The sequence below is a fragment of the Stomoxys calcitrans genome, chromosome 4, assembly GCF_963082655.1.
Source record: "Stomoxys calcitrans chromosome 4, idStoCalc2.1, whole genome shotgun sequence".
Classification (NCBI taxonomy): Eukaryota; Metazoa; Arthropoda; class Insecta; order Diptera; family Muscidae; genus Stomoxys; species Stomoxys calcitrans.
Window position 1 is genome coordinate 106,606,331 of NC_081555.1, and position 24,266 is coordinate 106,630,596.

Here is a 24,266-nt window from a genome sequence, read left to right on the forward strand (position 1 = left end):
GTAGTCCCATCCCTAAACTCCACTAGCGGATAGATCATAACCGATCATGTCAATTTGGATCTCAAATTAAAATTTGTGGGTACAGAGTACGAATGCGACTTTAAAATTTTTGGGTTCAAACTGCTTGACCTCTCTTCTTAAAGAATGAAGCGAAATCATAGCCATAGCATATAAAAATGTGTGACGACGCGGCTTTGAAAATAATTTCTTTGCAACAGATGTTGGCTTTTTGCGCATATTTTATGATTACAAATTATTCACAACAACAAAATTCCCACTGTCTGCATCCATTTACGGTTTGGTCCAGGATAAAAGTGGCAAAATGAAAACAAAATAAACGGATGGCATTAACAACAAACACAACCAACAACAACAACAGGAATGTAAGCGTAAATGAAAAGGCGTTTTATTAAATAAATACGCATACATCCACTCAACAACCAACTCTGCGACTCTCCATGTGAATGAAAAGTCCTTTTCTGCTGGCTTAAATGCACTGCAACTATTCTGTTGCTGGTTATTTAATAACAATAACAACAACACCACCAATAACAACAATGCTTAAATTCGATATGTTAAGCTCCAATTTTTTTCGCTGTCACTTTGAGTGTTCAGATTTGTCATAAATATTAAATGCTACAGAGATTTAATATGTGAATACATTTGCATTCATACAACTAACCACCCTCTCCTTTAGTGCTGTTTCTGTGATGCGTGGATATTCAGTTTTTGTTGAATGCCAGAAGGGCGAAAATCGTGAAAAAAGGTTTAACATTTACAGGACATATTGGTGGAGCAACAGCAGCGTGTGTCATGTGAAAAATTGCATTCAAAAAGTCAAAGAAGAATTTAAAACCAAAACAATTTGACAATTTTTATCCCTAGGGACAAATTTTGGAGGGAATAAATTTGGGGTTTGTGGGGCATAGTAGGGAATTTATTGGCAATTTGTGTAGTTGTAACATCTAACTAATAAATGCCATTCTTGAAAGGGTCAAGGTGAAAATTTTCATGCCATAGAGTGATGTGAGATGTTAGCAGTTAGAGAAAATTTCATGAACATTTTGTCCTTAGAGAAAATGTCATGGAAATTTTCTCTTTAGAGAAATTTTCATGGAAATTTTCTCTTTAGAGAAATTTTCATGGAAATTTTGTCTTTAGAGAAAATTTCATGGAAATTTTGTCTTTAGAGAAAATTTCATGGAAATTTTGTCTTTAGAGAAAATTTCATGGAAATTTTGTCTTTAGAGAAAATTTCATGGAAATTTTGTCTTTAGAGAAAATTTCATGGAAATTTTGTCTTTAGAGAAAATTTCATGGAAATTTTGTCTTTAGAGAAAATTTCATGGAAATTTTGTCTTTAGAGAAAATTTCATGGAAATTTTGTCTTTAGAGAAAATTTCATGGAAATTTTGTCTTTAGAGAAAATTTCATGGAAATTTTGTCTTTAGAGAAAATTTCATAAAAATTTTGTCTTTAGAGAAAATTTCATGGAAATTTTGTGTTCAGAGAAAATTTCATGGAAATTTTGTCTTTAGAGAAAATTTCATGGGAATTTTGTCTTTAGAGAAAATTTCATGGAAATTTTGTCTTTAGAGAAAATTTCATGGAAATTTTGTCTTTAGAGAAAATTTCATGGAAATTTTGTTTTTAGAGAAAATTTCATGGAAATTTTGTTTTTAGAGAAAATTCCATGGAAATTTTTTCTTTAGAGAAAATTTCATGAAAATTTTGTCTTTAGAGAAAATTTCATGGAAATTTTGTCTTAAGAGAAAATTTCATAGAAATTTTGTCTTTAGAGAAAATTTCATAAAAATTTTGTCTTTAGAGAAAATTTCATAGAAATTTTGTCTTTAGAAAAAATTTCATAAAAATTTTGTCTTTAGAGAAAATTTCATAGAAATTTTGTCTTTAGAGAAAAATTCATGGGAATTTGGCTTAAGAGAAAATTTCCTGGAAGTTTTGTCTTCTGAGAAAATTTCATGAAAATTTTGTTTTTATAGAAGATATCATGGCATAGAAATATTGTTCTTAGAGAAAATTTCATGGAAATATTTTTCTAGTAAATTTCATGGGAATTTTTTCTTTAGAGACCATTTAATAGAAATTTTGTCTTTAGAGATGTTCATGAAGGCGATACGGACCGTGCCATCCTCAGAGAAGGCGGTAACCTCTCCTTACACTCCAAGACTGTTCGTGACCTTACCGTCATGGTTGATATTGCCCTGATGGCTAGTTTACTGTCCGTAAAGATGTTCACACTCGACGTCCTCGCGTTAGCACCATACCACTTCACGCATTCCCTGATCGCCCGAATCTTCGCCTGCATGACCGCATTATGGTCAGGCAGTCGAAAACAGATCTCAGTTCCTGGGTTCTCAATGTAGATCCCCAGGCCCACTCTGTCCTTTAGCTTTGATCCATCAGCGAAGCATGTATTCCTCTAGCCGAACGTAGAATAGATGTCCAAGCGCCTCGATCTTCTGCTTTTCTTCTTAAATCTCTGATACCCATTCTCGAAATGTCGTTCTCCATTTGGTCACTCCATTGGAGTTTTGGTCTTCCCCTTTTGCGTTTTCTATTGCGGTCGCCTTTAAAAGACTTCTTTAATGGAGCTTTTACATCAATTCGACAACATGACCTAGCCATAACAACCGTTGTATTTTGATGCGTTTCACTATGCTATTGTCGTCATACAGCTTATATAACTCGTGGTTCATACGACGCCCCTAGTCTTTATTAACACAAACTGCTCCATATATTTTACGAAGGATTTTTCTCTCAAACACTCCAAGTACCACCTTAACTGCTGCCGCAAGTACCCGTGCTTTGGTGACATACAACAGCGCGGGAAGTTTCAGTGTCTTGCATAGCGTAATTTTCGTCTGTCGAAAGGTGGTTTTGCCCCTCAGGTTCCAATCATCGGATATGCGTTCTTCTAGCCAGATTGCGCAGACGAGCTGATGCATATGCCTTATAAGCGTGTCACCTCCGGCCTTAAACATTTCAGCCGGCAAACCATCGGCTCCTGCTGCCTTAATGCTGCCGGGTTACTGCTACATGAACTTCGTTCTAACTAAGTGGTACACATTCTGTGGTATATTCATGGTAACCATCATCGGATACTAGAATCTCGGCACACTATCTAATATCAGTTACCATATAATCTTTTTTGTCTCTGCAAGAGGATGTGCCTGTGCCAAAGCCATCGGCTTGATGTTTAATTCTTTGGTAGAATTTTCGGGCTTCATTCTGGTTCCTGAACATCTCGATTCGCTCACATTCACGTCTTTCCATTTCCATTTCCTTCTTCTTCTTCTTCTTGGGGAAGAGACGTTTTTCCTCTCTCCTTTTCTTCCGACACCTCTCCTTCATCTGGCGCGTTGGTACTCACTGTAAGGTTGCCATGTTCGCCGCATTCTTGGCTTCAGTAGCTTTTTTGCATTTCTGGTCGTACCAAGTGCCCATTTGGGGAGGCTTTTGTTACCCAAGTACAGATGTTGCGGCTCTTTCCATGGAATGGGCCATGGTTTGCCTTTGCGCTGCTATACTATCGGGACAACAAGAACTGTCTTCAAGCAATTGGAGCAGCCGAGTGAAACATGCCATTGCCACCTGATGTGTTTGCAGTTTTACGATGTCCAGCGTCCATGCATTGTCAGATCGTTCGTTTCTCGCCACACGAACCTTTGCTGCAACAACGAAATGATATTCAAATCGATGCTCGCCTCTCGGATCGATCGTCTATCTATATCAACATAATCCCTTTGGTTTCCCGTGTTTTTATCGGGTGATTGCCATGTGGCCGAGTGAATCTATTAGCAAAGTATAGTCTATTAGCGAAGTATATTAGCCATTATTGGAAGTTTCTTCGCGTGGGCTAAATGTTCCCACTGTTGGGTATATATATTAATTTTCCTTCTCTATTTTAGCATTAAAATCTTCTTTGAATAGCAAGGGCTGTACAGCGGTCATATTCTCTTTCTAGGCGCTTGTAGAAAATATCCTTGGTCTGTTAGTCCTTGTCTTCGGTCGGGGCATGGGCGCAAATAAGGCTGATGTTGAAGAATTTGGCCTTAATGCGGATTATAACTAGCCTTTCATACACCAGAATAAACCTGAAGAAAAGGTGTTTCAGTATCCGACTAACTTCACAGCCAAATGCCTCCTTTCATGGCAGCTATAATATAGAGCGTCACCTCTTTCACCTCTTTCACGTCTTTCCATTTCCTTTTTCTTTCTGCGGAATAGACTTTTCTTGCCTCTCCTCTCCTCTTCTCCTGATACCTCTTCTTCATCTGGCGCGTTGCTACTGGCTTCAGTAGCTTCTCGACACTCTTGGTCGTACCTTGGGTTTCTTGGGGGAAATTTCCGGTACCCAAGTAAGTATTTCGCGGCATTTTCGATGGAGTGGGTAAAGCATTTTGCCGTTATATCATCGGAACAAGGAGTGCTTTCATCAATCAGTTGGGTCAGTCGAGTCGAGTATGCCGTTGCCATCTGTTTTGTTTGCAGCTTTTTAATGTCCAGCTTCCGTACAGTGTCCGATCGTACTATCCTCGCCATGTTCAAACGGGCGCGAACCTTTGCTGCAACAAGGTAATGTTCCGAATCTATATTTGCTCCATGGATCGATCGTAGATCTAACACGCTGAATGAATGCCTTTCATCTATCACAATGTGATCACATCTCGTGTTTTGATCGGGTGACAGTCATGTGGCTTTGTGATTAAAATCTGGTGCTGCTAACTACCATGTTTTTTGCAGGGCCAAATCTATTAGCCCCAACCCATTATCGGACGTTATCTCGTGGAGGCTAAACTTTCTGTCTGTTGGACCAAAGATGTCTTCCTTCCCTATCTTCGCATTAAAAACTCCCACAACGATTTTAATATCATGGGCGGGGCAGCGGTCATATTATCTCTCTAGGCGCTAGTAGAAAATATCCTAGGTCCGTTCGTCCTTGCCTTCGGTCGAGCAATGGGCGCAAATAATGTTGATGTTGAAGAATTTTGCCTTAATGCGGATTGTAACTAGCCTCTCATCCACCAGAATAAACCTGAAGACAAACTTTTTCCGGTTGACAGGCTACAAACCCAACGCCCATTATATTCGGTTGCCCAAAAAGTAATTGTCGGTAATATAGTAGTAATTTCAACGGCTTGTGACTCTGTAATTGCATTCTTTCTGCTGTCAGTTATCAGCTGTTACTTTTAGCTTGCTTTAGAAAAAAGTGCGCGAAATTTTGTTTACATTTGTTTGTTTGGCGTCAATTTTAATATGGGTATCACATGTATTGAAAGAAATCCATTTAAGAAACCGAATCAACGCTTGTGATATGCACCTTAAACGCAATGAATTCGATCCGTTTTTAAAACGAATGGATTGTTTACAACAACGTTAGTCGAAAACGATCATGGTCCAAGCATGGTAAACCAGCTCAAACCACTTCAAAGGCTGATATCCACCAAAAGAAGGTTATGCTGTCTGTTTTTGGTGGGATTGGAAGGGTGTGGTATATTTTGAGCTGCTTTCAAGGAACCAAACGATTAATTCGGATGTTTACTGTCAACAATTAGACAAATTGAATACAGCCATTAAGGAGAAGCGACCAGAATTGGTCAATCGTAAAGGTGTCATATTCCACCAGGACAACGCTAGACCGCACACATCTTTGGTCAGTCGGGAACTTTTGATGCATCCACCATATAGCCCTGACCTTGCACCATCAGACAACCATTTATTTCGATCTTTGCAGAACTGCTTAAATGGTAAAACTTTCGGCAATGATGAGGCTAAAAAATCGCACTTGGTTCAGTTTTTTGCAGATAAAGGCCAGAAGTTCTATGAGCGTGGAATACTAAATTTGCCAGGAAGATGGCAAAAGGTTATCGAACAAAATGGCAATTACATATATATTTGATTAAAGTTTATTCTAAGTTTTATTAAAAATACATTTACTTTCTTTTAAAAAATCCGCAATTACTTTTTAGGCAACCCAATAGCTCACTTCCTTTAACACCGCGGGGAGGTTTGTGTCCAAATTTTGAGAGTAAGGAAGACCAAGATATGCTTTGACTTTTCCAAGTTAAAACCAATCAGAACCGTTGCTTGGTTTCCAACATCTCCATGTCATCCATTCTATCTGATCCAGGTGTCTTAAATGGTTGGAAGCTCCTCAAGGCTTCCTTTATCATAAGTTCTGAAATGAAAGCCTTTCGAATAACCTCTTTATCCTAAGATTCCGATGTCTCGGTTAGTCCCGTCTCATCCTGTGAAAAATGCGTTTTCATCAAAAGCATCAACATTTCCTCCGTTGTTTTGCTCTCACTTCCATGCCGTCTGATCACCTTATTGTATTACCGTGTGTAATACACAACTCCGAAAACTGCTGTTCCATTTTTACGACGTGCTCTGTATATTTTATATCTGTTGGGTCTTAGTTCAATATTTCGATGAGTTATAAACGGAATGACGAAATAAGTATACTCCCATCCTATAGCGGAGGTTATAAAAACACATGGAAACCAAATCAGTAATTTGAGAAATCCTCAGTACTCCTCTATAAAAGCTAAGAACCATTTTTCTAAGAACAATACTTTGTAGTATTTTTCAATGATTTGCATTCTTCGCGGCAGTTTAAAACCATCTTCTTATTACTTTTTCTTTGGCCTTCCGCACTCTTAAGTAATTTTTGAAATCAACTGTAAACCATAAAAGTACCGATCCTTTGGCAACATGCATAGGCTTTTCGATGTGATGAACTGTCTTAAAACAGTTTGTTCTACCAAATTGGCGAAAAAGGTGAATCATTTATGGTGGCCTTTTTCATTTGTTTTTTGTTTTCCCCATTCCTCATCATTGGCAATCTCCATTTGTATGTTTCAACATAAGGAAAATTGAAAGAAGATTCTCTCTTTCTTTTTTTTTTTAATCAGAATAAAGACTTTTAAACAAATTGCCCGCGTTTGTTGTGAATGCATTAGTCTTTTTGTCACTTACCATTTTTGGTCTTTTATGCCGGGATTTCCCTGGCCTTTATGTCGTCCTTCTGTCCTTTGTTCTACTTTCGGCTGCTGTTGTGTTGTGAAATATATTTCCAGCAATCTCAATGTTTACAAAAGGATATGTCCGCGTGAAGTAAGTTGAAGTGAAACTGCTGTTGCTGGTGGTAATGGTGATGGTCGTCGAACATGAATGTAAGTCGTTTAAGGGATTTATTCAATAAATCGGTGTGAATATCCTGCTTTTCTGTGGGGATTTAAGTCAGCCAATTTTCTCTTCAATTTGTTAATGCTTGCCGGATGGTCGAAAGCAACGCGTTGTCGTTAAACTCAATTTAATTATTTATTTATTGTGTATGTTTCAAAGAAATTAAAAAAAAAAAACATGTCAAGACTGATGTAGAATGATGTTGTAGACGTTTTGGGGTTGACTGAAGTTTGAAGTTGATGGTTTGTTGACTTGTTTGTTATATGTAAACCGGTGTTTGTTGTTTGTTGTCAAAGGTTACCATGGTTCTTGTTAAATGGTTGCCAATGAAATTTATTTATATATTTTATTTTGGTTTATTGGGAGGTGTTGGGCGATGATTAAGTGGAGAAGTACCACTAATGATGGAGTAACATACTATGTGCGCGCTTTAAAAATGCAACACAGCATACAAATTCCACAAAAAAAAAAAACGCAAAAGTTAAACAATTTTTAACTTTGACGTCTAAAAACCATACTTCACGCAGGGCAAAACAGAATGACGTTCTACTCTCTAATACGTTTCATTAGAGTCCCATATTCTCATAATGGATCAATTAAATTAACCTATTTGTCGTCTCTTTAGGAGAATAAGTGCCACCTAGATTTCAACGCAAATTTTAATGACATATTCGTAATCTACTCCCAAATACCATTCATTTGAGTCCCTTATAGCCATGGTCGACTGATATGCCCATTTGGGGAATTTGGGGGTTGGGCGACCTCCCATTACTTGGGGCTAATTTTTTATGCCATATTTGTAATCTAATGCCGAATACTTTTTATTTGAGTCCCGTATTGACATGAACGTCTAATATGATCTGTTTAGAGGCGTTTAAGGGTTGAGGCGGCATGCTGGGAACTTGGACCCTAATTTTAATACGATATTCGTTTTATAGTCTCCAATATCTTTTATTTGACATCCATATTGTGCCCATCGGTATACTTTTTGTTTTGGGTGGCGTTTTTAAGGTAAAGGGGAGAGTCCGCCCCCATTCGATATCTAAAAATTATATAGCCTATGTTTCCATCCAGATAAACCAACACAATCCGTAAAAATTTTAAGCCAAGTCTCATATAGTTATAATGGGTCTTATGGCCATTTGAGGCGTTTTAGGGGCTTAGGGTGACCCCCCTACCCTATGATTTTGTATGCCAAATTCGAAATCTACTCTCGAATACCTTTCATTTGAGCCCCATATTCACATGAACGTCTGTCTATGTCTGTTTGCGGGAGTTGTGGGGTTGGGGCGGTCCGATGCGCACTAAGACTCTAATTTTAATACCATATTCGTATTCTACTCTCCATTACCTTTCATTTGATATCCATATTGTCCCTATCGGTTCACTTTTGATTGTGGGTGGTGTTTTTGGGATAACGGGGGAAGGTCCGTCCCTTCCGATATCAATAAATTGTAAAGCCTTTTCCATTTTCCTGACCATATTCGTAATCTACTCCGAAAATACCTTTTATTTTAGACCCATATTGTCATGATCGTCAAATAAATCTATTTTACCCAATTTTTATTACGGAATTCGTAGTCTACTCCTGAATACCTTTCATTTGAATCCCATATTATGCCGATCGGTCCACATTTACTTTTAGGTAGTACTTTTGGGGTAAGGGGGAGGGTACGCCCCCCTCCCGATTTCAAAAAATTATATAGCCTATGTTTTCTTCCAGACCAACCTACACTATCTGTGAAAATTTCAAGGTAATTGATTCAGCCGTTCAACCGACAAACAATCAAACACAAATTAATTTTTATACCCACCATCATAGGATGGGGGTATACTAATCTAGTCATTCCGTTTGTAACACCTCGAAAAGTTTATGTATAAAGTGTATGTCTTCTTGATCCTCTCGACGTTTTGAGTCGATCAAGCCATGTCCGTCCGTCCGTCCGCCCGTCTGATTGTCGAAATCACGATAGAGGTCGAACGCGTAAAGCTAGCCGCTTGAAATTTTGCACAGATACTAAAAATGTAGGTCGTTGCGGATTGCAAACGGGCCATATCGGTTCAGATTTGGATATAGCTGCCATATAAACCGATTTCCTAATTTGACTTATTGAGCCCATGGAAGCCACAATTTTTGTTGGATTTGGCTGTAATTTTGCACATAGGGTTCTGTTGTGACTTGAAACAATAACTGTGCCAAGTACGGTCCAAATCGGTCAAGAACATGATATTGGGAGCCGACTATATGAAAAATCCGCAATTACTTTTTGGGCAACCCAATAGCTCCCATATAAACCGATCTCCTGATTTGATTTCTTGAGCCCCTGAAAGCCTCACCTTTCATCCGTTTTGGCTGAAATTTTGCATATATTGTTCTGTTATGAATCGGTAAAGATGGTACGAATCGGTAAAGAATCTGATATAGCTCCCACATAAACCGACCCCCCGATTTGACTTTTTGAGCTCTTACAAGCCCCGAGTTTTATCCGATTTGGTTGAAATTTTGCATATAGTGTCCGTTACGACTCTCAACAACTGCGCTAAGTACGGTCCAAATCGGTCAACAAGCAGATATAGCTCCCATATTTTGGCAGAATCCATGGTAGTGGGTTCCCAAGATTCGGCCCGGTCGAACTTAGCATGCTTTTACTTGTTTTTACTCCATATGCCCCCTTAACCCATGCAAACAAGTTTTTGCAGATATAAAAATCAGTGGAGATATTGTATACCTCAAGGAGATCTCGCTAACTCCTCAGCTCTCATTTCAAATTCTAAAGATATATCCACCCGTTCTCCCATTTTTTTTTACTAATTTTTTTTCGGTTCTATCCCACAATGCAGCGGTGGCCACCGTGTGGCAGATGTTAGCATGTCCGTCTATGACGCTGAACGCCTACGTTCCATACGTTTTTTTTTAATTTCTGATGAATTTAAAAACCCTGCACTTTAATTTATGAGATATTTATCTTGTGTGAGATCTAGATCGTGAGAAGACAAGGCTATTACTGAAAGGAAGTAAGAAGGAGATCAGTATAGTTTTCGATATCATAACGGGACACATAGGACTAAAGCTCACCTATGTAAAATCGGTGGGGCATGTTGGGAAGATAATGAGACGTTGGAGCATTTTCTATGTCATTGCCCGGCTTTCGCGTTTAACAAATAGCGGCACTTAGGTGGGGATAGTACCAGACATGAACCAACGTAGGGGCGTGGCATTGAATACAATGAAGGATTTTGTAAGTAGTTCGGAATTTCTAACTTAGATTTTCTTTCTCGAGGTTACTTCTTTAGTATTTAGAGCGCAAAACAAGTCGATTACTGGCTTAGATGTATGTCCATGGTGGCATGGGGCGGATTAATATCTGCACCCTCTTTTCAACCTAACCTAACATATCATTGAGCCTAAACTTGTATCGGGCAGCACTTATTGATATGCGAGAAATTTGCCCCTGTTTCTATATGGAATGTTCATGGGTAAATTTGCATTGACCTACAACAGACCTTGCCGGCTGGATCTGCAAATCAAGAGCTCTCTATTTTGTTCCATAACAATAGAGAGTATTATCCTCTAATCAATTTCAACAGTTTCATATACACAGGGATTCATCTGCTCTGTATCTTCCAATTGTATTCATGTTTAAACGATACTTAACTTTTTTTACTTATTTCACCATTTATTATCGACTTAATCATTGTTTTTAACATTCAGGCATAAATATACGATGGTTATGGGAAAACCAATGACAAAAAAAAACTATAAACAAAGAAAATTTAAGGAATATTTTGTTAAGTGTAAATAAATTAATAAAGTTATTTTTTGTTGAAAGAGAGGCAGAGAGAAAGGGATCGAAAAAAAACCGACAAAGGCTAATTAAATGTTAATTAATTTAAATACTACAGCAGGGAAGGCATCAGAATCATCCCCAACATCCGCCACTGAGTCATCAACTTGCTGGAGACTTTGCTGGCTTCAACTTAAGCAGTAGGAACATGGGCGCCAACAGCAGCTTCAGCAATGTTGGCAATAACACGAGCAGCAGTTTATTAAAACTCAACAAAGATAATTAAATATTAAAATAGTTAATAAAGAAAATCCAGCCACACCACTCACCGTTACTCAGCGACGGATTCGCAAAAACCTTCGTACAGAAAAAAATATGCAAATGCCAGTGCGTAAAGGGAAACATTTATCAGCATAAAATAATAAAAAGGCGGTATTTCACTATCCTGCATAAAGCCTTGCAATGTCCACAAAGGTGAAGCTTGAAGTTTGATGGCAACTTTCTGTGAATGAATGAATTAATTAAATATTGAGTTTATTAAACGATTTTTGCAAAAGCTGCTTGGAACAGACGAAAATTTTTTAATAAGAAAACGAAATACAACTTAAAGTCACAGTACGTTGAAGTTTTTAATTCGTGGAACATGTCGCGATTTCCCAAAATGCAAAAAACTAATTGACCGAATGCTCTTTTTATACCCACCAACATAGGATGAAAGGTACGACGCACAGTGGGATGGGGTTGAAAAACATTAGTAAAAACATGCCGTTTCAGAACAGGTAGAGATATGTCTTTGAAATTGTAAATGATTAGAGCTGAGGTGTTAACGCGGTCATGCTCAAAATTTCCAAACCCTAAGTGGTTCGGGCCCCTAAAGTTGATCACCTCGAAGTTTTGAAAAGATATTCGTGCTGCCAAATCTTAATTTGTGGTCCGATTTCCAAAATGGTGCCCAAAGATCCCTACAAAATAAGTAAAAAGGTATTAAGTTCAGCCGGGCCGAACTTTGGATACCCACCACCTCGTTTATATATGTAAACCACCTTTCGTCAAAATCCGGTGAAAAATGCATACCTTATGCCCCATAGCAGCTATATCGAAATATGCTAATAAGTACACATGTCATTGTTCAATTGTGTTTAACAAAATATTGATCTTCTAAATATAAACCGATTTGAACCATGTACTACACGGATGTCGAAAAGCCTGACATAAGTCACTGTGTCAAATTTCAGCGATATCGGATTATAAATGCGCCTTTTATGGGTTCAAAACCTTAAATCGGGAGATCGGTCTATATTGCAGCTATATCCAAATGTGGACTGATCTGAGCCAAATTGAAGACGAATATTGAAGGACCCAACACAACTCACTGTCCCAAATATCGGCGACATCGGACAATAAATGCGCCTTTTATGGGCTCAAAACCCTAAATCGAGAGATCGGTCTATATGGCAGCTATATTCAAACCTTTATCGATCTAGGGCAAATTGCAGAAATATGAAGAAATATGTCGAGGGACTTAACTTAACTCACTGTCCCAAATATCAGCGACATCGGACAATAAATGCGCCTTTTATGGGCCAAAAACCTTAAATCGAGAGATCGGTCTATATGGCAGCTATATTCAAACCTTTATCGATCTAGGGCAAATTGCAGAAATATGTCGAGGGACTTAACTTCACTCACTGTCCTAAATTTCGGTGACATCGGACAATAAATGCGCCTTTTATGGGCTCAAAACCTTAAATCGAGAGATCGATCTATATGGCAGCTATATTCAAACCTTTATCGATCTAGGGCAAATTGCAGAAATATGTCGAGGGACTTAACTTAACTCACTGTCCCAAATATCGGCGACATCGGAAAAGAAATGCTCCTTTTATGGGTCAAAAACCTTAAATCGAGAGATCGGTCTATATGGTAGCTATATGTAAATCTTGATCGCTCTAGGGCAAATTGCAGAAATATGTCGAGGGACTTAACTTAACTCACTGTCCCAAATTTCGGCGACATCGGAAAATAAATGCGCCTTTTATGGACCCAAAACCTTAAATCGAGAGATCGGTCTATTGGCAGCTATATTAAAATCTGGACCGATCTGGGCCAATTTGAAGAAGTATATCGAAAGGCCTAACACAACCCACTGTCCCAAATTGCGGCGATATCGGACAATAAATGCGCCTTTTATGGCCCCAAAACTTAAAACCGAGAGATCGGTCTATATGGCAGCTATATGCAAATCTGGACCGATCTGTGCCAAATTAACGAAGGATGCTGTCCCAAATTTCAGCAAAATCGGATAATAAATGTGGCTTTTCCATCCACTTGAGGTCTACAATGTCTATTGTGCTCTAAGGGATTTTCGATTTCTATACCCTCCAACATTGAATGGGGGGTATACTAATTTCATCATTCCGTTGTCATGACATTTTAACTCGATCTAGCCATGTCCGTCCTACTGTCCGTCTGTCGAAAGCACGCTAACTTTCGGAGGAGTAAAGCTAGCTAACCGATCTTGGATCTTGGTTTCTTGAGCTACTAGAGGGCGCAATTCTTATTCGATTTGGCGGTCATTTTGCGTGACGTGTTTTGTCATGACTTCCAACAACTGTGCCAAATATGGTTCAAATCGGTTCATAACCTGATATAGCTGCCATATAAACCGATCTCGGTTCTTGACTTCTTGAGCCTCTAGAGGGCGCAATTCCTATCCGATTTGGCTGAAATGCATGTCGTGTTTTGTTATGACTTCTAACGACGGTGCTAAGTATGGTTTAAATCGGTCCATAACCTGATATAACTGCCATATAAACCCATCTAGAATCTTTACTTTTTGAGCCACTATAGGGCGCAATTCCTATCTGATTTGGCCGAAATTTTGCGTGAGGTATTTGGTTATTATTTCCAATGACTGTGCTAAGTTTGGTTCAAATTTGTCCATAACCTGATAAAGCTGCCATATAAACCTATCTAGGATCCTGACTTCTTGAGCTTCTAGAGGGCGCAATTCCTATTCGATTTGGCTCACATTTTGCATGACGTGTTTTGTTACATCTTTCGAGAACTGTGTTAAGTATGGTTCAAATCGGTACATAACCTGATAAAGCTGCGATATAAATCCGTCTTGAATTTTGACTTTGCTCCGGGTGTTTCGTTATCTTGCACGAGGTGTTTCGTTATGACTTCCAACAACTGTACAACGGCTTTTCCCATGACCATACGTTTTAAATGTGGTCTGAATCGGTCTATAACCTGATACTGCTCCCCTATAAACCGATGTCCCTATTTTACTTCTTGAGCCCCAAAAGGGCGCAATTATTATTCGATTTGGCTGAAATTTTACACAATGACTTTTACTATAGTCTTCAACATTCATTCATTTAATTATGGTTCGAATCGGGCTATAACTTTATATAGCTCCAATAGCATAGCAATTGTCTTCTTTTATCCTTTGGTGTCCTAAAAAGAGATACCGGGAAAAGAACTCGACAAATGCAAGCCATGATGGCCCTGCCGAACTTAGCACGATTTTACTTGTTCCATATCTCTCCATTTCCCTGTTTCCCCTTCGGATGGAGGAACATTAAGAAACAGGGCATGTAGTCCGATTAAAGTTTAAGCTCAATGATAAGGGGCCTCCTTTATATGCCGAATCCGAACGGGGTGCCACATAGCGACATCTCCCTTTTTCCTACTCTTCTTTTCGTATTTTTCTTGCTAGGGTCTCACAGTGGGCCGAACTGGCCTCCGAGTGAACTCACCTGTCAGAGTGGGCTACCCATTCAACCTTAATCTAAACCTTCTATAAAAACAGTATATCCCCACTTAAATAGATTTGTTTGTCGAAAAAGAATTCCAAATGTTTTTTTATTTTGCATGAGCCAACTAAGAAAATATGTAACGATTAAAATGATACACTCGTATGCATGTTTTCTACAATTTGAATTTCTTCCTTTTTCACTTTTTGTCACTGCAAAAAACAAAATGTTTTCGGTGTGTTAGTTTTCTTTAGATTAACGTTTTATCACAATCACAACAGATGGTTCTAGTGGACAGATTGATGGACATTTCGCTTTCACTCGTACAAGCAAATTTAATTTCATACCACAACACATAAAGCTGGATGTACATGCTGTTGCACATGGAGCAAGTTGTTTGTTCTGATACGTACTACACACTCTACTTTATCTTGTGTTTGTTTTGTGCAACAGAATTTTAAATTTGTTGTTTAAAAACATTTTGCAGGTAAACATTTAGATTTTCATTTAGTAAACAAAATATTGGAATTTCTTACAAACAAAACAAAACAATTAAGGTAAAATTCGAATACTCTGCTTTCATAATTTTGAAAGATGGTTAGATAGACGGACGGCCATAGTTTGGAGTTTTTAGATGATGATAATGTAAAGACTTTGATTCACATTTTTAAGTTTTACAAAACGGAATGAGTAGATTAGAATAACATCCATCTACACTGAAAGAGAAATGTTCATGATATTAATGATTTTGTCATAACATTTATGAAAAAAAAAAATTTAATTACGTCCCAATGAAACTTTTCATAACATTTTTGAAACACGTTTCATAAATCTCAAATCAATGAAACATGTCGTAAATTTATGAAAATCAAACATATAGTATATGAAAAGTTTTCATAATATTTATGAAAATCGTTCATAACATTTATGAGCATTTTTCATAACATTTAAGAAAAAAATTTATAAATTCATATTTATTATATTCATGAAACCCTATTCTGTTTTCATTATATCTAGAAGAACAAATATAAAGAAATTTTGTAAATAACACGCTAAAAGAATAAAGGCAAAAGCTTGGAAATTTAGTTCAATTTCTTCAGATAAAATCAGTTGAATATAAATCTAGGTACTGTAGTCCCACTTGTTGTGAAAAGGGAGTAGGGATTTTTGACCAGTTTCTGAGAGGCTGGATAGACAAAACCGACGCCTTATTGCAATCGTTTTCCACATTAGAAATAAAATATTGCTTTCTCACGTTTACCTTTTTTGTTTAAATTTTGATGGTCTATCAATGGCTGAACTTTGTAAATTATTGGGTTGCCCAAAAGTAATTGCGGATTTTTTAAAAGAAAGTAAATGCATTTTTAATAAAACTTAGAATGAACTTTAATCAAATATATAATTGCCATTTTGTTCAATAACCTTTTGCCATCTTCCTGGCAAATTTAGTATTCCACGCTCATAGAACTTCTGGCCTTTATCTGCAAAAAACTGAATCAAGTGCGATTTTATAGCCTCATCATTTCCGAAAGTTTTACCATTTAAGGAGTTCTGCAAAGATCAAAATAAATGGTAGTCTCATGGTGCAAGGTCAGGGCTATATGGTGGATGCATCAAAAGTTCCCAGCCAAGCTCACTCAGTTTTTGGCGAGTGACCAAAGATGTGTGCGGTCTAGCGTTGTCCTGGTGGAATATGACACCTTTACGATTGACCAATTCTGGTCGCTTCTCCTTCCTCCTGTATTCAATTTGTCCAATTGTTGATAGTAAACATCCGAATTAATCGTTTGGTTCCTTGGAAGCAGCTCAAAATATACCACACCCTTCCAATCCCACCAAACATACAGCATAACCTTCTTTTGGTGGATATCAGCCTTTGAAGTGGTTTGAGCTGGTTCACCATGCTTGGACCATGATCGTTTTCGACTAACGTTGTTGTAAACAATCCATTTTTCATCTCCAGTTATGATTCGTTTTAAAAACGGATCGAATTCATTGCGTTTAAGGTGCATATCACAAGCGTTGATTCGGTTTGTTAAATGAATTGCTTTCAATACATCTGGTACCCAAATATCAAGCTTTTTCACCAGTCCAAGACTTTTTATGTGATAATGAACGGTTGATTTTGGTATATTTAACTTCTCTCCTATCTCACGCTCAGTTACATGACGATCCAATTCGATTAATGCTTTGATTTGGTCATCATCAACTTCCTTTGGCCGACCTGAAAAATCCGCAATTACTTTTTGGGCAACCCAATGTGTACCAAGTTTTTACGCTTTAATTCCACATACAGACAACAGTCAATTCGGGATGCTCCTAGAAATGTAAAGATGTGTTACTAGATTATGGAATTTTAATGAAATATCGGGTATTTTCAGGTATATTTCATGTTGGAAAACTTTTTGTTGGCATAAAAACCCTACATTAACGGCAGTACTTTAGGTTTAAGTGGCAGTCTGCCATCAGACTCACGTTTTCGTCCATTGTGATACCACAGGTACAGAAGAAGGAAAATTCTTTCTAGTTCCCACCGCTGAACCATCCAGATCGATTTAAAAAGCCCAATAACTTGCGAATGTTCACATCCGTTAAATAAACAGTTTCTCAAAGAAATGAGAACCTAAAGTGGATCTCCTTCTGACTGCTAGTGCGGGACACACACACAGAAAGTGTTTTATAGTCTTTTCTTCTTCGATGTCCTCACCGCTTCTTCAAAAGTCGTTGCTGGCAACCTTCAGTCTGTAAGCATGTTTTCCGATTAGACAGTGACCTGTCATGACGGACACAATGGCTGAGACGTCTGTTCTAGCCAATGACAGCAAAGCGTTATAACTCTTCGAGTTTAGATTACGCCACATAGTTTTGGAATGCTCACAGCCCCCTCTTTGTGACCATCTACGATTCGTTGTCCTTCGGGCCTGGTCCTGAAAACTTGGCTTACATGTCATTAGAGGCATACCCACAGATTCCAGTATCCAAGTCTCTTAAGCTCGTCCGCTTTACAATTCCCTGGAATATCTCTGTGGCCCGGCACCCAGAACAGGTGAATTTTGAATTGTTCAGCCATCTCGTTGAGAGATCTGCGACAGTCGAGAGCGGTTTTTGTGTTCAGAAATACGTTCTCCAGGGATTTAATGGCTGCCTGGCTGTCTGAGAAGATATTTATGCCAATCGTCATTGAGATACTATATCTTAGCCCTTTCACCACTTCTTTATTTGCAAGGATCTCCGCTTGATACACACTGCAGTGGTCGGGTAGCCTTTTCGATATGACCAGTTCTAGATCTTTAGAGTACATCCCAAATCCCACCAGGTCGTTTAGTTTGGAACCATTCGTATAGAAGTCTATGTAAATTCTGTTACCATAGATATCGTAGTTCCAATCGGTTCTATCAGGATTATTGGTACAGTACTTCTTAAAAGCAGCTCAGGTAGGGTGTAATCTACACTGCCTGGAACATCGGATATTGTATCAAGGATAACACAGTGTCCGTAGCCACCACATGACCAATGAGAAAGCTCCTTAACCTCACGGTAGGGGTCGCTGCAATTTGTCTAGCCACAATGTACAGAGGCATAAGATGTAGCATTAAATTCAGTGCATCAGATGGTGATGTCCTCAGTGCGGCTGTGATGCACAAACAACCATCACAGTATTGAGCAGTAGGTTGACTTTTGAAGCGCCGTCCACCAGACCACAACACCATATATAGGTCTGACAACTGCAGTATATACCCAATGCATGACACGCGGTCTAAACCCCAACTTTTGCCAATGGCTCTCTTGCAGGTGTATAGGGCAAGAATTGTCTTACTTGCCCTTTCCAAAATGTTGGATTTGAAGTTCAATTTCCTGTCCAGCCAAACACCCTGGTATTTCGCGCTTTCTGTAAATGGAACATTTTCTCCTTCCCAGTAGACAGGTTCCACTGCAGGCAACCTGTATCTCCTGCTGAAAAGAACTACTTCTACTTCGGATTTATACCTAGACCACTTTCGGTAGCCCACATTGCTGTTGCACGTAGAGCTTTCTGAAGTATATATCTTAGAGTGCTGGGAAACTTTCCCCTAACCGCAATAGCTTCGTCATCAGCATACCCTACCACTTTTTCACCTTTTTCTTCCAAAGGCAATAACATTATTGTTAATGGCTATATTTCAAAGTAGAGGAGGCAGTACACTTTCTTGAGTTGTTCCACTGTTGACCCATTTTTTTAAACCCACAGATCCCAAGCCTGCCGTAATGCATCTTTTAGTAAGAAAGTTGTTAATAAATTTTCGTACGGTAGAGTTGATGCCTAGAAACTCCAACTCCTTCATGATTGACGTCGGTTTTACATTATTGAAAGCACCTTCAATGTCAAGAAATGCTACCATTGTATATTCCTTGGCAGCGAGAGAACCCCTATGTAGCCGACTACGTCGTGAAGGGCTGTTTCAGTGGACTTGCCTTTACTTTATGCATGCTGTTGCCGCGACAGGCAATCTCCAGGAATCATTGTCCTAAGATGTATTTCTATCAACCTCTCAAGAGTCTTCAGCATAAAAGATGACAGACTAATATGACGAAAATCTTTCGCCTTCGTGTGGTAGGGTTTCCTGCTAACGGAATGAAAATAACCTTCGTATCCCCTCATCCCCAGGTTATGTACCGATTTGAATCATACTCAGCACAGTGTTTGGAAGTCATACCAGAACACTTCATGCTAAATTTTAGCCAAATGAGATACGAATTGCGCCCTCTAATGGCTCAAGAAGTCAAGATCTAAGATCGATTTAAATGGCAGCTATATCAGGTTATTGAACCGATTTGAACCATACTTAGCACATTTGTTGGAAGTCATAACAAAACACCTTGTGCCAAATTTCATCCAAATCGGATAATTATTGCGCTCTCCAGCGGCCCGAGAAATTAAAACCCACGACCGGTTTATACGGCAGCTATTTCAAAACATGGACCGATATGGCCCATTTACAATCCCAACTGACCTACACTGATAAAAAGTATTTGTGCAAAATTGCAAGCGCTTAGCTTTAGGAAAGATAGCGTGCTTTTGACAGTCGGACGGACAGACGGACGTATATGGCTAGATCGACTTAAATATCATGACGATCAAGAATATATATACTTTATAGGGTTTTAGACGAATATTTTGAGGTGTTACAAACGGAATGACAAAATTGGTATACCTTCATCCTATGGTGGAGGGAAAAAAGTAGGATGTCATCTTTGAAGAAGTACGGTCCAATGATGCCACCAGCCCATAAACCACACCAAACTCTCTTATTTTACCTGAGCCCAATGTGGATATCATATTGGTGCTCAACTCCCAAATACCTTTCATTTGCACTTTAAATTGGTAAGGTCGATAAATATGTCAGGTAGTTTTGGGGGTGAGGTGGACCCCCATATATCAGATTCGTGCACTAGTCTCAAATTCCTTTATATTTCCATTTGGCGGGCTTTGGAGGTGGAGCGGCCCCCATGGATATCCCACCTTAAGTAAGGATACCAAATTTCTGTTTTTGAAATCTGGCGTTTTTGAAAATAGGATAATGGGAGGGTCCGCCTAATAAAGTTTGGATGTTAGATCTTCTGCATTCTCTTGGTTTTGGTGGAGAATTGGAGTAGCCAAACCTTTTGCCCGAAAGTGGATATCAGATTCATTCTCTAGTCCCAAAAACCACATTTGAGCTTCATATTGCAATTCATATATATATGTATGGTTTAGGGGAGTTTATGAAGTAAGGCGTCTCTGAAACACTTGGCTATAAAACAGATATCAGATTTGAGACCCTGTGTCATAATCCACAAATATGTCCATTTTGAGGAGTATGTAGGGTGGGGCGGCTACCCACCCTGAAATAATATCAGCTCTACTCTCAAATTTCTTTTACTTTAGCCTCAATTTCCATTGGTTTAGGGGAGTTTATGGGGCCAGATGATCCCCAAACACTTGGCCCCAACATTGGATATCAATTGCCCTTTGACAGATCCTTTCATTTGAGTACAATACATTCTATGTCGTCCTCCATGACAGTTTGGTGTGGGAGGAGAGGGTCAGACCCACTGATGCTAAGACCCAAAAAACAATTTACTTGAGTCCTTTATTGTCGCCATCTACATGCCCTGCTGAACGGCAGGACAACTCTGCTTTCATGATGGTCTGTATGCTCACTTGGGACGGTTTTCGATTTGGGGCGGCCCCCTTGGTAATTATTGTACACCCAATTTTTAATATTCGGTAATCATATTCGTATTATACTTTCGCATACCTTTCATTAGAAGTTTTGGACTTTGAACGGCTCCCTAGATACTTGTTTCCAATTTTGTTTTTGTATCAGTTTCATACTCTACTCTCGAATACCAATCATTGGGGTTCTATATTGTCCCGATCGGTCCACTTTTTATTGTGGGCTGTACTCCTGGGGCATGCCCTAGGTATTTGGATCCAATTTTTGACTCCATATTCGTATTCTACTCCCGAAAGCCTTTTATTTGAGTTCCATATTGTTCCATTCGGTCCACTTTTATTTTGGGAAGTTTTGGACTTTGGACGGCTCCATAGTTACTTATATCCAATTTTTAGTATAATTTTCGTACTGGACTCTCGAATATCTTTCATTGGAGTCCTATGTTTTCCCGATTGGTCGTTGTGTACTCTACTTTTAAATACCTTTCATTTGATACATATATTACCCAAAGCGATAAAAGTGTCCGTTGGGTGGTATTTTTGTGGGTGGGGGCCCCCCGCCACTTAGTGTGGCATTTTAATGCCAAGTTCGTACTCTACTCTGAAATACCTTTGATTTGATACCCATATTGTCCCAATCGGTAAACATGTCCGTTCGGGTGAGTTTTGGGATGGGGCGTCCCCCCAATTAATTAACCCCAAAATTTTACACCAGTTTTGTGTTTTTGTTGTATCATAAGGTGGTATACAAAATTTCGCTTAAATCGGTGCACCCATCTCCGAGATCTGGCATTTTTGAAAGTGAGGGTAAGGGGGAGGGTCCGTCCCCCCTTCGGATATCAAAAAAAATTTAGTACCCTATTTTAACCGAGGGCTCAACTTTCATGAAAATCGGTTCTGCCGTTTTTGAGTTCATACGGAACAAACAAACTAACTTACAAACAAACAAAGCGCAACAATTTCATTTTTATACAATAGATGTCGCCCGATTTTCACTTCTAGAGCCACTGCAAGCACATTTATTGAGCTATCTTCCCAAAATTTTGCACAAAGTTTTTCTCTACGACTCCCAGAATATCTAAGGAGTTTAATCGAAATCGGTTCAGCTTTAGATATAGCTCCCATATATTTGTTCATCCGACTTTGAGTAATATTGCAATTGTGTGGCGATGTGTTAGCCGATACTCTCGAAACTTAGCTGGAAGAATTTTCTTATGGCTCTCGACATTACTGTGGAATTTCTTGAAAATCGGTTTGGATAAAGATTTTTGAAGCTCCCATGTATTCATATCGCCCAATTTTCATTTTTAGAGCTTGTCTATGCAAGCACATTTATTAGCCAATCTTCTCAAAAGTTTGCACAAGTATTTTCTCGACTGTAAATTTGCCTATGGACATTCCATTAAGGAACAGGAGCAAACTTCTCACATATCAATGAGTCCTGTCCGATTCAGGTTTAAGCTCAATGATAAGGGGCCCCATTTTTATAGACGAGTACGAACGGTGTGCCGCAGTGCGACACCTCTTGGGAGAGAAGTTTTACATGGCATAGTACCTCACAAATGCTGCCAGCATTAGGAGGGGAAAACCACCGCTGAAAGTTTTTTCTGATGGTCTCGCAGGGATTTGAACCCATGCGTTCAGCGTCAAAGGCGGACATACTAACCTCTGCGCTACGGTGGCCTTTTGCCTTTCCTTACTTGTTTTCTTTGGTTTCGTTTCCAATGTTTAGCCATGTAAAATATGACACCCTATAGGAGCCGAATTTTGCTTTGACATCTTTTGGTTACATAAAGCTTCCATTTTCTATTACTTTTCCTATGAATAAGGACTATCGTTGAAGATATCCACATTCTTCGAGAGATATTCTGTCCTTGCCTAAAACTACAGTATTGTGTTATATTAATATGGCGATTTAATATTTTTAGCTAAAAATTTCACAATTTAAATAACTTTCTTCCTTGCCACAAAGTTTAGTAAAATTTTAATAGTTCTCTTCCTCAAACGCATTTGCTACTCTCAATGCAAACGAACCATGGAAATTTGTTCCAATTTTATTTTCCCTTTTTTTGGTTTCCAGCAAAAACCACTCCAACAAGATTTCTACAACATTTCGATATTTTTTTTTACTTTTCTTGTCAATGTTGTAAGGACAAGACAAAAGATTTCGTTTGTCTTTAAAACAAACAACGGAAAAATGAAAACAAATCGAAAAACAAATTGCCAGACACAATGAAATTTGCAGACAATCACACCGCATCATAGATTACCCATCCGTGCTGTGTTTTGGCCAACAAAAATTCTGTTCTGTTTTCGGTTTTATAGTTATTGATTTTTTTTTGCCAACATTCGGTTTGTTTTGTAAAAAGGAAAAATGGAAATTTTTCTTAACCACTCATAAACTCTCATACACAGACACACACACATGCCATTCATTTCCTAGTCAGGATTTTCATATGCGTGCACTTTCATTATCCTTGGTGTATATGGTGAGAAAATGGAATTTTGTTCAAAATCAGCCAGAAAACAGACACATAAATATGGCCATATCTGAATGTGTGTGGGTAGCGCGTCGTGGAACATGGAACATTTTTTTACTGCAAATGAAATTATTTACAACAAATTTACACCCAGATGTACTATTTGCCAATGGAAATAAAATAATTTTATGATGTGAACGCCCACAAATGGATTGTTTTGAGAAAAGGTTTGGAATTCACATTTTATGGGCATTAAAGTACAAGTGTGAAGAAAATTTTATGAATTTAAGCAGAAATTCACTTAAAAAAAATTTTTAAATTTAACACTTCAAATATGGCCTAGTGAGTTCCTCTGTTTTATTTATAAATCAAATCCACTACTTAAGCCCCAAAACGTTGCTTTCAACAAGTAAAAGCGTGCCAAGTCCAGCCGGACCGAATATTGTGTACCCAACACCATGGATTCAGCGAAAAATATACCCTTTTTAACTCTGTAACTGTTTGTATTTCAGTTATTTTGCAACCATAAAATCGAGTATTGATTGAGGCTTCTATGCTCTCGTATCGGGCAATCGGTTCTTAAGGGGCCCATATCTATTTATCAAATTTTATGTACGAAAAAGCTCGTCGAGCTGATCTTAATGATTTCTTCCGCAATTTCAATTGGGAGAGCATTGCTTTATTGATTCGGACGTAGAATTGGAACGGAGCTATTTATTTCAACCAAAATAATTTTGGTTAAATCAAAGGACAAAAGCTGGTTTAACCAGACGTGCAGGAAAGCCGTCGGATCGAAAGAGGAGGCACTCAGAAATTGGGATTCGGGTAAAAA

General features: G+C 38.5%; 1 protein-coding gene across 2 annotated transcripts in view; it reads right to left on the reverse strand.

The window, feature by feature from the left end:
- The window catches only part of LOC106086340 (dynein regulatory complex subunit 4), a 51,381-nt gene extending 43,951 nt beyond the window's left edge, over positions 1-7,430 (reverse strand). For both annotated transcript variants that reach the window (XM_013250977.2, XM_013250976.2), the window contains exon 1: positions 7,003-7,430. In XM_013250977.2, coding sequence (XP_013106431.2) covers positions 7,003-7,005 — 3 coding nt within the window. In that variant the 5' untranslated portion in view covers positions 7,006-7,430. The remainder of the gene's footprint in view (positions 1-7,002) is intronic.
- Positions 7,431-24,266: the final 16,836 nt, after the last annotated feature.